Here is a 13,923-nt window from a genome sequence, read left to right as displayed (position 1 = left end):
TGAGGGAGGGGGGGGGTTTCCTTAGCTTAGATTAAAACAATTTAAAACGATTTCGGGTTACTTGGTTGAGAAACCGAGATGGTAAATTTAATTAATGCGTGCTACCTAGTTGTAAAATATAAAAAGGGGATGTTCGAAGGGAGTTGGTAAAAAATTTAAGTATTACACAGGGAGATTCCTCGAACGTATTCACCCTCCCTTCTTTCTGTAATAATGCAGTTAATCTGATTTCCGAATTTTCAAATATACGTAAAGACCATATTTTCGAATATTTGAGATTTTTTGTACCGTTCAAGGAGCGTTTTGTGCTGATAGTCCAGTGACGTAAATTGTATAATACAAATATTGTATAAAAAAATAATATACAAATGGTATAAAAAAAAAAATCAGTGATAAATGGTAGATCAATAATAAAGATATAATATACGCAATACATAATGTGATTCAACTGATACCGACAATACAACGACGGAACACGGCCAGACGAGTAACGTGGTTATTGGTATAGGTGGTAGTCACGATCACAGGAAAGAGATTATAGAGATTCAAGCACCTTAGAACTATTCTAATCATAGACCTATTGACCCAAGTTCTATGATTCTATTGTAAATCGTTCGTAAACCGTATGGTCTGATGTTTTACTGATAACTGAAAAGTCATAAGTCATAATCGTAGACACTATACCGTAGTATAATATTATACTAAATTCTAATAATTCTATTTAACTACCTACAGGCTTACAATAAGTTCCTAAACGTTAGTTACTGTTTCTTTTTACTATGGGTCGACCTTCAAAGCAAAAATCTATTGCTGAAAAATTGTTTACCAAGTATTATGTTGGAAATATTGAAAAACGAACATGCTTATTTTTTAAAGAGGCTTAGGTATGCCTACAATGCAGTGGTTCTCAATCTTTTTCGTACCACGACCCAAATTTTCCCCGAAAAATCGTTCACGACCCACGTGGTTTAACTTTTCAAAAAGTAGATATAAAAACAAAATTTGTTTATTACTTTTATTGGGTATTTATTATTTTATAGGTTTATAATTAATGTATTTTTACAAAATAATGTAGGTACTTTTAATAATGAGGCGTATTAATACCCGTCGTAATAAATAGATATACGACGAATTATTATTTATTACCCACTTAATTTGTGATACTATATTACTATAATAATGTAAGTATATTTAATAACATAATAATATAATTAATAAGTATATTTAATATTAATTTCACATACATTTCTTGAAATCTATATAATTCAAAAAATATTTCACGACCCACCAAAAATTGACTGACGACCCACAGTTTGAGAAACGCTGCTATAATGCATTTCGTTTGGCAAAGCATTTATTTAATATGTCCAAAAAGTCAAAACTGATTCAAAATAGTTAAACACTTACTAATCAAATAATTACATAGGTACTAATAAAAATTACTGCAAATATTAAAACCTAATATTCAAAACTTAGAACCAATACATTTCTTTATTATATTTACTGTTAGTTATTAATTTATTATCAGACTGCCGTTACATAATTTAATAATCAAAATGCATAATATTATTCATCAATAAACAGCGATATTACTGATCTTGCATCCGTGTTACACTCAAGTAGCTATATATTTAACAATTATCTAAACTCCATACAATTTTTGTAAAATACCGTATTATACAATTGAAAAATAAAATACGGTATTTTTACATCGCCGGCTGATACAAACTTATGTTTATCAAATGTGTACCGCTCTTTTTACTTTAAATTATTAGGAAAATGATAAACATTTGACGTATCCAGATCAAAATTTTAACGAGTAGCTTACGTGTCACTAAACATTACGACGAAGGATAGTATAGACATTATTATTATTTAATAGACATAACATAAAATATATTATGTAACATTTATTTGTTTATACTTGACGAAAAAAGCTAGATAAGAGATTTGTTAAAACCCGAAGAATAGTATGCACTGTTTGCTTTTTAATTGATTTAAGTAATTATTATAGAACCTGTCCATATCAAGTATACTAATATATTAGCACCTTAAATGCATTTTTAATAATTGTCTGAATAATAATATATACCTAATATTATGAACAAGTCCAAACAAATATAAAATCCACTTAGATTTTATATTATATAAACCTGGCAGAGTCGGTCGACCTATTATTATTATTATTATTATTATTATTACTATTACGATGGACTACAAGTGTCTATAATAACAATATAATATTATTATCCTATTAGTACATCGTAAAGATTAGCAAGTCAAAACCTGTACTCGTTCGAATTTTTATTCACATACATCAAAATTGTCTAACATAGATATTGGAAACAAATAAATAATTTTGAAGTACGGTTCTCTGTTGAAAACCGGTAGTTTGTATCTCTGCAGGACGCTCAAAAAAATCTCATGACGTATAATGTATTCGAAAATAATATTACGGTATTTATTCATTAAGACCTACGTGGTGTCCCTGTGTATTAAAAAATTCCCAAAATCAAATTTTGAATAACAGCTGCATTATTGGAGAAATAAAAATCTGAGCATGATTGTTGAATCACTCTGTATACAGAGCTGTCGTATATAATAATAGTCCGAGGGCGTGGCGACACGTTCTGTATGTATTACAGATATGACGTGTTGTGGCATATTTTTTTTTATCAACTCAATGCCCAGACAAAAAAAAAAAAAAACTAACCGCAGAAGGCGCAGCAGCCAAATCGCATAACTATATGTATTCTAACGAATGTAGTAAGTATATTATATTAGGTATATTATACCTACCAATATTGTATTCACCGACACACCACCACCAGTGGCGTATTTACGGGGGGGGGGGGGGGTCCAAAGGGTCTGGACCCACCCTTCCCCCATTGACTATCGTGTCTAGTACATGCTAAATGTTGTGTTCTTACATGATTAAGAAAAACAAATTTTATCATAAGATACGAAGGATTTTGTAAAAAAAAAATTCGAAGCTTCAGTTATCAACATTTTCAATTAATATCGTGATTTTTTTTTTGTTAAGAGGTCGGTACCGTCAATGGTTTAAAAATACCGAGTTCATTTTTTAATTCAAATATTTTGTAGTTTTGAACATTTCCAGTATCTGCATCCACTCCGGAGAGATCTTTTTCAGCATTAAAATCCTCAAACCTTTAGGAAATATTTTTATAAAAGTTATAACTTATAACGTAACTATATTAGATTCTAAGCGGAGCGATGATGCTAGTGGTTTTAACAATGGTGTTTATTATTTTTTTTTTTATCTTGTATGTATACAAAATTTATACCAGAAGGAGTGCTTCGATTTCAATACATAGTACCTTATATTTTAGCAAATTGGATGAAGATGGTACTTTAGGGATGTCATTTTTTGATTTTCTCAATAGTTAATTAATGCCACGGGAAAAACCACCGAAAAAATACGAAAAACCACCTAAAAATAGGATTTTAATTTCTAACGCTTTGTCTATCACCATGGAAACGAATAAAATAAAAAAATATATTTCAATATTAATTCAACTTACGGGCTATAATAAATAATAACAATATAAAATATCCAGACTGACAAACCGTCTCCGCTCAGAATCGTTTTTCTTATACAATGATATTATATCATTGAATTCAAGTTTAACACAATCCATTATACATTGACCCGCTTGTAACCTACTGTACAGCAGAGCGTCATCCACTCACCCACTTTTTTTAAATTTGGTTTGTGCATATTGTTATTCAATAATAAAAATCATTTCATATCGTCTTATAAATATGTTATATTTGTTTAATAAAGAGTAATCGGGTGGTATGGGCGGGCTTTGCCCCCGCGGCTCTGTTTTCTGAAAATTATCTGGACCCTACCCGTGAAAAATCCGCGATTATTTCGACTTTTTTTATATTATATCATCATTGTTACGTGTTCTTACAACACCGTCAACACTGCTGGCGGCAGTCGATACAATATTATATTATTATAAAAGTACAAGTGGGAATAGGCAGCGTGCGCAGATATAGTTCGTACATTTATGAAGTTCAATAATCAAATGTGAAGTGCCTACCGGCTACCAAATAGCAATATTATCATGCGATAGCGCGTACGGTAATAATAATGATACTCGCATCATATATAGCTATGAGTAGGGTTAGGCTGTCTATGCAGTGTAAAAAATGATGAATTTGTGTGCGCTTGTGGAGTGAAAGAATAGCAGTTCCCAATGCGTGAAAAAAATTAAAAACAACAATACATATTATGCATTAAACATTTTCATATTTTAATTATTTGATGAAAATATTAAAGAAGGTGTTAATTAAAGAATAATATATATTAATATCAGTTACGATTACGATTACGAGTATCTACATAATATTACATTCGTTAATAATATTAACAGAGCTCATGCATATCGAACAACTATAATTTGTTTTAAATGTTCGACTGTGTATCTGCATCATGTCGTACATGTCCGAATAGCAATATTTAGAATTCCCGATAGTAAATTATTAGCGTTAGTTGTTACAGCGGCGTATTTACGGGGGAGGGGGGGATTTGGGGGATCAAACCCCCTTGGGAAACAAGTATATATATGTATATCTAGACACTAAATCGTGTTTAGTGTTTACTATATTAATGTATTTTTCAGCTTTGTAAATAAAGTAAAAAAAAAAAAGGTGGGTAAGTGGATATTACTCTTCTGTACAGTAGGATGGTGTTAAATTTGAATTCGATGATATAATATCATTGTATAAGAAAAACGATTCTGAGCGAAAACGGTCAGTCAGTCTATGATATTATTGTGAATAAAGTAATTTATATAAAACCTATTTACGTGGAGCCTTGTTTTAAATTTGCAATCCTTATAGCTATAAAAATTGAACATTTTATAAACTTTCAACTACAAAATAATTATTAAATTTCACTTTCTTGTAGACATTTTTTTTTTTTTTTGATAAAGGTGGGCAAACTTATGGATAATCTTGTATTGCATTTTCAAATCTTAGATTTAAATAGAAAAATTTTTGTGAATTCTCAACTCAAAATAATTTGCTCATTTTCGTGATTTTCCAGTATTTTGTCAAGATTTGAATTGTGACTAAGGATTTTTAATATTTTTCATATATCATTGTAACAATATAGTAGGAGCCTCGTATTAAATTTTCAAGCTTTTTTACCCAACAAATTAAGTTTTATTGACATCCATGGAAAAAAATACTAATAAAATTGGAAACTGAAATGTTCCTAAACAGTTAAAAAAAAATCAAAATATTTTTAAAATGTTATCGTGTATAGAAAATTCAAATATAAACAACCAATGAAAATTTCATGTATATACGTTCATTTGTTTTAGAGTTACACCAAAAACCAAAATCGATTTTCTCGAAAACAGATTTTGCGTAAAACTTCCCGTTTTTCTTTTCTTTTTTACGGCGCTTATATCGGTCCAAATTTAAATCTATTTACTACCTGCTAAATACTTTTTCATTAATGAAAAAGACAATAGCACAAATAAAAATTTAAAACTAAACTCCTTTTAAAATTTTTTTATTCGAAACGTTTAACGTAATCGAAATGTTTTGTAGTTCATAAATTCATTGTAGTTTGATTAATTATTGAATTTCGAACTTTTCGTTCGAGTCGGTTTGGTTCCGTTTCTTTCAAACTCAAACCGAACACCTAAAGTTTGTTTTAGATTTTTTACGTTCCGACACACCTCAATTTATAGCTTATTGTGTTGCGGTTGAAACACATGTCTCCTGGTAAATCATTCAGAACAAAACGTTGAATAATAAAATTAATTTTATTCAAACATATAAAATACAGTGAAATAAATAAAAAAAAATGGTTTACTGCAGTGATACAAGAGTGTTCTTATTTTAATAGGTCTGCACCATAACTGTTATTAGTTGGTCACTGGTACACCAGCGGTTGTCGAATTGTCGATACCACATTCGTTTGTACCTCGTCTAATTTTGAAAAGACCGTTGTCGCCCCACTGTGCGTTCCACGAGTTGACCATCAACCAATACGGGGTGCCTTCTTCTACACCCCAACCGATCAACTTCACGGCGTGTCCTCCCAAGTACGAGGCGTTTTCGGTTTTCGCGTAAACACCTAAAAGATTAAAGGTAAGGAAATGTCAAGATTAAATGTCCTGTCTTGACGACACGATTATTATTATAAAAATAATAATAATATGCCATTCGAATAAAATGCAAATGTGATTTATTAATATAAAATAATATGGTACGGTTTATCATGACCGATCCGCGCATTTACCGGACTTGTAACTGGGGAAATCGTCGTACACATCAAACGATGCTTCGATTGGTCCATAATTCATAACGTCCTTTTGGATGCTGCCGTAAGTCAGGTAGTAGTAGTCACGTGCTATACAATCATGATTCAATTATTATATAGATTAAACATATATTATTTTGTCGGCAAATCGTTAACGTTTTGTAAATAGTTCTTACTAAATCTGTGATCGTCGTTGTAGTCGAGGTCTTGATCTCCGTAACACATTCTCGTACATCTGTGATTTTTTTCAATTGGCTTACCGGCACACGTGTTTTTACCTTGATCGTCTCGTGGGCAGGGTGGAACTCGGTATGGCTCACATCCCTGGAATACGTATGGGCGTTAAGCAACAGTAATTTATGCTCAATGGGTGATTTACAACTGTAAATCCGTAATCGGACTTATTGGTTTTTGCCAGTATCATGACAACCAAAACAACTATAATTTACCCATCAACCGTACGTTCATCACTTTCCGTACCTACTTAAGTATAGCCGAGTTACGCCACTTTCATCATGCACATCATGATTGTATATTATATTAAATGACTAATCAAAAATTCAACAATATAATTATGTGTCGTTGTAGCCGTTGACGGAAGTCCGCAACTTGACTTGGCGGAATTAGCACCCAGAAAATATTTAAATAGTTGGTGCTTACCCAGAAATTTTTTCTTGAAAAACTTTCGTTGTTTGTAAAATAAAACTGAAATTCTCTATACACGCTTTAAAACGATTCACAAACTATTATTATACTCTGCGACGTCTTACAAAATCCATTAGGAATATGCAAGTGCTATGTAAGTCTTCTGCTTACTTGCAGACACGTGACTTTGTACTACACTATACTACTCTACTCTATAGCTTAATATACATCAACGGCATCATTATCACTTATATTATATTATTACCTCTCCAGATTTATAATTTCCTCCTGTCACCAAACCGTGTGTACTGAAATATTTCCAGGCTTTGATCGGGTATCCTCCGTGACATCCAAATCCGCAGGTGTGACAGCAAAACGTTATCTCTTCGGCGGACAACAGTTGGTTGAAATCTCCGTCAGTGGCCACACACAAACGATCGGCAAACGCTGAGCTGGTTCCGAACGCCTATAATTAGAAAATAAATTCGTTAAATCCATTATACGATTTCGATCCGTCGACGCAAGCCCTCCGGTAAACGCACCCAGCAGGATCCGCAATGTCCTTGGTCACGAACTTCTCCGATCGTTTTGCAATGTCTCCACTTCTTCCTAGCGTCGAATGTCCTCGGGATATAGCCGAAATGGTTGTTGTAAGCGACGTCGTTTGTTTTGAACTCATGGGCACTCGCTTGCTTGGCAGATTCCACCCCTTTAGATCCCAACATCTTAATGAAATGGTCCTCTGGTATACTCGGGTCGAAATTAACACCGGCCTAGTAAACGGGAATCGAACGAAAGTCGGTTAGCGTTGGTCATATTATTATATTTATATTCTATAATATATTATTTGTATCTAATAATATTATTGGATTTCACCGAATCTCAGATTTTTATATGAAAATACGCGTTCAATAATGCGGTATATAAATAATAAGTACACATTTTAATAGTATAATAAAATATACATTAAATAAATACATCGATTGCTCTCCTTCTTTTCTAATACGAAATCCTGAATATTGTTAGGCACCTCGTTGTACATACATAATATTTTGAACTGAGTCAAGTTAAGTTTATAGAAAACATTTTAAAAAGTTTAAAGTTAATAGTCATTCTGATTTTTTTTTAACTCAAATAAGTCGAAAGTTATATGGAAATTTACATTTAACTTATACACTTAAGTTAAGTATTTTTGTAGTTTTTTTTTTTTTTTTAATATATAAATAGCCTGCAGTGATATGGTTTGAAATATCATAAATATTATTGAGCACCGAAAATAGATTTAATACAGGTACGTATAACTAAATGTAGAAAATAAAGGTACACATGTAGATAATTATATAATAGTCAATAGGTACCAAAAGCATGCAAAAAGCATTGAAACACAATATTGAAGTCTGCCTAACCTAACCTAACCTGCGAGAGCCGAGAACGAAATGTGAACCCCTAGGACTGTTGTGTCTATTGGAATTATTGGCTGTTTATGAATATAAACTTTTTAATTTTTAAATAGCTATGAGCATAACCTAATAACTAATAAGTTTTAATTTAAAAACTTAATACAGTACCTATAATAATGTATATAATATGCCATTTAACATTTTATACCATTATGACGAAAATATTTTATAATATTAATAAGTATGTTCTTAAAAATTGTACACTATAAGCATACGCATTATAATGCATTTTATTATTAATATACAAGCCTGGGCAAGTTGATGATGGTTTTTAAATGAGTTAAGTTACTTGATGGTAGATATTTTAAAAAGTTTAGAGTTACTAGTTATCCTATTTTTTTTTCTAACTCAATTAAGTTAAAAGTTATATGGAAACGTAAAAACCACTTATTAACTTAAGTTGAGTTATTTCTTTTTTTTTAAACGATATATAAATAGCCAGTAATATGATTTAAAATAATATAAAATAAATATTTATGCAATATGCGTCATCAATAATAATTGTATTATACTTATTGTTTAATTATTTATAAATTAACGTAACTTGGATTTGATTAAAAGTAACTCGTTGTTTATTTAGTTTATATCAATAAAAATCAATTAATTTCAAAATGAAGTTAATGAAAATCAAATTTTAAAAAGTTAAGTTAAAAAGTTAAAATCATCTTAACTTTTAACTTACAATTCTTAATAGTTAAATTTAATTTTAAATTTCCTATTTAAGTAAATTTGTATGCAAAATGCATCATTAATAATACTCGTATTATATTTATTTATTATTATTTTGTTATTTATAAACTAGCATAACTTGGATTTGATTAAAAGTAACTCGTTATTAAATTTACTTAGTTTGTATAAATAAAAACCAGTTACGTTAAAAATTAAATTTAAAAAGTTAAAAATAACTTAACTTTAACTTTGTAACTCGTTTATGCCCAGGCTTACATAATAATATCTTTCTTCCAACAATAAGTGGCACAAATCATTTCCAATTGAGGCATGACATGTTTTCTCAGAAATTGTTTTTATTATATCGTATAACATAATATACTTTTACATTTATAGTTATATTTTTATCAAATCCGATGAATTCGCTTTCGAGCTATTCAACTATTCAAGTGTATTTGATAATTTTTTTTTAAGTATCGTCTTTATCATGATTAAGTCGTTTAATTTTGGAAAAACTAGACATGATATCCCCTCGAATCAACGAAGTACACCCACTGTTATGAAATACTTAAATACCTTTCTCGGCGTATTTTCATAGAATTTTTTTATTTAGATATTTAATAGAATATTTATAATTCATGCGTCAAGGCATAAAAATCGAACTTAAACATTAAAATATATTATATAATATTGTGTACGTTTATACAGCAGAATGATTGATGTGAGGGGGGAGGACATTCCATGATAGAACCCATTCATAGATAGCATTTAAACATATTTTTATGCAAACATAATATTATAATAATACTATCTATTTTTTTTTTATCTATTGCATCGTTACTAACAAGCTGTTAATTAGGATTTTATTGATTTATACATTATAATATAATGAAGGAATAAATACATTTATATATATTATATTTGTATTAAAGTAATTTTTATTATGATTTAGTTACCTACATTTTTTTTTCATGTATGAAAACTTTGAATTTATAATATTATTAATATTTAACTATTATAATAGTATATTATATTATATTTATATAATTTATTATTGTTATTTTTGGGTCGATACCACGTTACCAGTTACCATAGAATGGTGTCAATAGGTTCGTGGTATAAATACCTACAAACAATTGCATAGAAATAATCAACATTTTATGAAAATTTTAATTTAAAATTTAAGAAATAAAATAATATAATACCCACATAAAGTATACCAAAAGTATCAAATGAAGATGCACTTTCCTACAAGAAAATATATCACAGTTCAAAATCAAAACAGCATTATTTCTACTAGAAATCGTGTAGTACACATAGGTACACAATACACATACGTAACACAAAACACATAGTTCAAAATCAATACATCCTTCGCTCTGATCAGAATTTAAAATATTGTATTATTTTGGAACTAGAATATTTCATTTAGTTAGGTCTTACAATTACCTTGTGTAGGGTGTCTTATAACATTGTACAAAAATCGCGAGGCTTAGATTAGTGGCTCTGGTTTTCGGGAAAACCGGCATAATTGCCTGCCTTAACAATTTATGCTGGTGACTATAGGGCAGTGAAGTTATTGCATTAAAAAACTCACTAAATTAATTGCACTATTGCATTAAAATATATTACAAATTGCACTTGTAAATTTAAAAATTACATCGAAAAAATTTAATTATAATCAATTAAATCAAACATATTAATAGATAATGATAATAAAAATTAAATATGAATATTGCTTACATTATTCAATTATTGCATTGCACAACAAATGATTTTTTACGTTTTCTTCGCCACCTTAATGCGATAATCGCTTTATAAAAATATGATAACTATATTACAATCGCTCTATAGAAATATTAATAAAATAATTACTATTACAACAAATCTAGAAATTTGTTCACTGCTACGTTTACTTACTTTTATTTCATACATTAAGTTATATAATCTTAAATATAAGCGAAAATTATGAAAAATAGTTAAAATTGCAGTAAATTTAAAAAAATCGCCAAAATTGCATTATAATATAATTTATATATAATTATACACAAATAATTTTTTTTTTTGTTTAAATTAAGAAGTAAACGAAACATGTTTTAATCTCACTCAGCAATAAATATAATCATTTACAAAAAAAAATGCAAATGCAACAACTTCACTGCCCTATACTGATGCGACACTGTCGCTGCAGTGTGTAGGCAAGTACAGCCAGAATCAAAGTAATTCGTTTGATAAAACAAACGACGGTTATTTTATAAAGTACCTACCTGTAATCGAGCTGGACATTAGCGGATGATATTTTTAATAGTTACAAATTTATTTACGTGAGTGTATGATTTAACTCTAAAGTATCAAAGTTATACCAAGAATGATGGATTAATATAATCAACTTATACAAAATCCTATCCTAACATAACCGTACTAAAATCCGATGAAAAAAAAACAAATTTAACCCTTTGTAAATTAACCCATCTTCTACCCAGAGGTCTATCTACCCACAAACTTTAATTTATATATCCAACTATATAAATACACGGACTAAATTCTGGAACTACTTATCAGATCTTCGTGTATATGCAATAATTATATTATATTATAATAACTGTTTGAATTATTTATTGTTTGAATGTTATTTATTTTCGACCAGCGACTATTTCTTACTAAAAGAGGTGTAGGTATATACAATTTACACATTTTTATAAAATTAAAATTAAAAAAAATCACACGATTTATCTTTATAAATTGTAGCCTGTGTGTTATTCTGACGTATAAGCTACATTATCGTAAGGTTTCATTAAAATCCATTCAGTAGTTTTTACGTGAAAGAGTAACAAACATGCTTAGAAACTTTCGCGTTTATAATATTAGTAGGATTACTAAACTAAACCAAAATATTATACTACGCAGAGGTACATTATAGATATAGTATTGTTATTATTATTATATAGTTACCGTCCAGGTAGTCGCTACTTCGTTGATCATGTCGATGTAACTTTTCTCCAAGAAATACGCTTGTTCGGTCTGATACACGCTGAATAATACGACGGACAACAAGATTACGAGACGAGCCATTTTTACGGTTTTGCTGGAAAATAATCGCAAAAGAAACGAATCAACTAAAAAGCATCCGTTGCGGCAGTTACAACAGCAACCAGTGGTTTTAACGTGCCCAGTGGTCGAGTATTTATACCGTACGAATACCGTGTCAAGTAGGTACCTACGTATAACGTTGATATTCAAAATATAGGTATTGTTTAATTTTTCAAGCTCTTATAGATTATCGAGTGTCCGTAGGTATGATAAAATATAACGAAAAATGTTATCAAATAATTGTCGAATATTTAATTTGAAACAATAATAAAATTAATAATATTACATAACTAAATAACTATTATACACATAATAGGTATACATAAAACCATATAATATATCATTTAAATTTCGTGTCGTTTTAACACTTCAAATTTAGTCTTGAATGTGTTTGCACTCATTTATCGAAAATTATTATCAGACTGTTATATTCAGAAATCATCACAATAATGTTATGAAATATTTCAATTGACTTATTATTATATTATAGTCTAAGTACAGTCATTGTTTATTTGAGTTTCGATAATATTTTAATTACGACAATTAAATAATTTGTACGAAATTGAAGTGCGAGCGATAACCACCCAAAAGTGGTGCCTGCCATCTATTTCTAGGTATAGATATTTCTGTACAAAATAAAAGCAAATATAATAATATAAGTAAAAAAAAAAAAAAACTAGAAAAATATCGAAATACTTAATCAATACGTATGCTAATTATTCAATTAACGTGTAAACAGTTATCTTCTAGATATATTTTTTCAAAAAAAATAACACAAATTGACTTAAAATTGGTTTTATTAAAAACGTATTGTACTTAATAGGTAATTAAGTATATTGGTTTTCGTGTACTTGCGTAAATTATAGATATACTTTTAAATTGTACTATTTATGAAATAAATACACAACGTAAGATATTTTTGACATAATATACCTATTATAATATTATACAATTTACTTTTAAACATCAAATAATTTATACAAACAACATTTTAAAATTACATTACTTATACAGGTATAAAATATGATAATATAAATTGCAAATACTCACGATAAATATTTGTAAATTACAACAAAACAACTAAAATCTATATCGATTAAATAAAGGTGGGTAAGCGGATGTCACTCTGCTGTACAGTAAGTGACAAGTGGGTCACTGTAATGGATGGTGTTAAATTTGAATTCATATTTATAATTTATTTATAATTCAATTTATATATTTGTATAAGAAAAACGATTCTTAGCGAAAATGGTCAGTCAGCCTATGATATTACCAAGTATATTTGATGATATTATTGTGAATAAAGTAATTTATATATAACCCTATTTACGTGAAACCTTGTTTTAAATTTTCAATCCTTAGCTAAAAAATTTGAACATTTTATAAATTTTCAACTACAAAATAATCAATAAAATTTTGTCAAAATTCGAACTTTAAATGCATATAAAAAAAATTATGCCAATGTATTTTTAATATTTTTCAACTGCTATTGTAACATTATATCAGGAGCCTTGCATTAAATTTTCATGCTTTTTTACCCAACAAATAAAATTGTATTGATATTTCGCACTCCTAGAACAAGACTGCCACAACTCAAAATGTATAGTTTTGAGAAAAATTAATTTGAAGTTTGGACCTAAGATATTTTAATGAGTTTTTTACTTATGCGTTTGAAATTTAACACTTAAATACTTACAATCATACTTTACAATATTAATTTTTCGAATATTTTGAAATTCACTCTTAAAC

At 28.9% G+C, this 13,923-nt stretch overlaps 1 protein-coding gene across 1 annotated transcript; it reads right to left on the bottom strand.

The window, feature by feature from the left end:
* Positions 1–5,791: 5,791 nt before the first annotated feature.
* On the bottom strand, positions 5,792–12,274 carry LOC132934972 (cathepsin B-like cysteine proteinase 4). The gene is made up of 6 exons (XM_061001412.1): positions 12,037–12,274; positions 7,498–7,728; positions 7,221–7,421; positions 6,487–6,634; positions 6,290–6,400; positions 5,792–6,124 (listed from the first exon to the last, which is right to left on the bottom strand). The coding sequence occupies exons 1-6, from the start codon at positions 12,154–12,156 to the stop codon at positions 5,913–5,915; spliced, it is 1,023 nt and encodes a 340-aa protein (XP_060857395.1). The 5' UTR covers positions 12,157–12,274; the 3' UTR covers positions 5,792–5,912.
* Between the last annotated feature and the right edge of the window lie 1,649 nt (positions 12,275–13,923).

Source organism: Metopolophium dirhodum, chromosome 1, assembly GCF_019925205.1.
Source record: "Metopolophium dirhodum isolate CAU chromosome 1, ASM1992520v1, whole genome shotgun sequence".
Classification (NCBI taxonomy): domain Eukaryota; kingdom Metazoa; phylum Arthropoda; class Insecta; order Hemiptera; family Aphididae; genus Metopolophium; species Metopolophium dirhodum.
Note: the sequence above shows the minus strand (reverse complement) of the source record. Positions and strands in the feature narration are given on the sequence as shown.

What these genes read in the sequence shown, in the direction of transcription:
- LOC132934972 (XM_061001412.1), bottom strand. Translation starts at nt 12,156, where the DNA reads ATGGCTCGTCTCGTAATCTTGTTGTCCGTCGTATTATTCAGCGTGTAT. An exon ending in GAAATTATAAATCTGGAGAG is followed by an intron (nt 6,635 to 7,220) that starts GTAATAATATAA and finishes TACGTATTCCAG; the next exon opens with GGATGTGAGCCATACCGAGT. An exon ending in CAACGACGATCACAGATTTA is followed by an intron (nt 6,401 to 6,486) that starts GTAAGAACTATT and finishes ATGATTGTATAG; the next exon opens with CACGTGACTACTACTACCTG.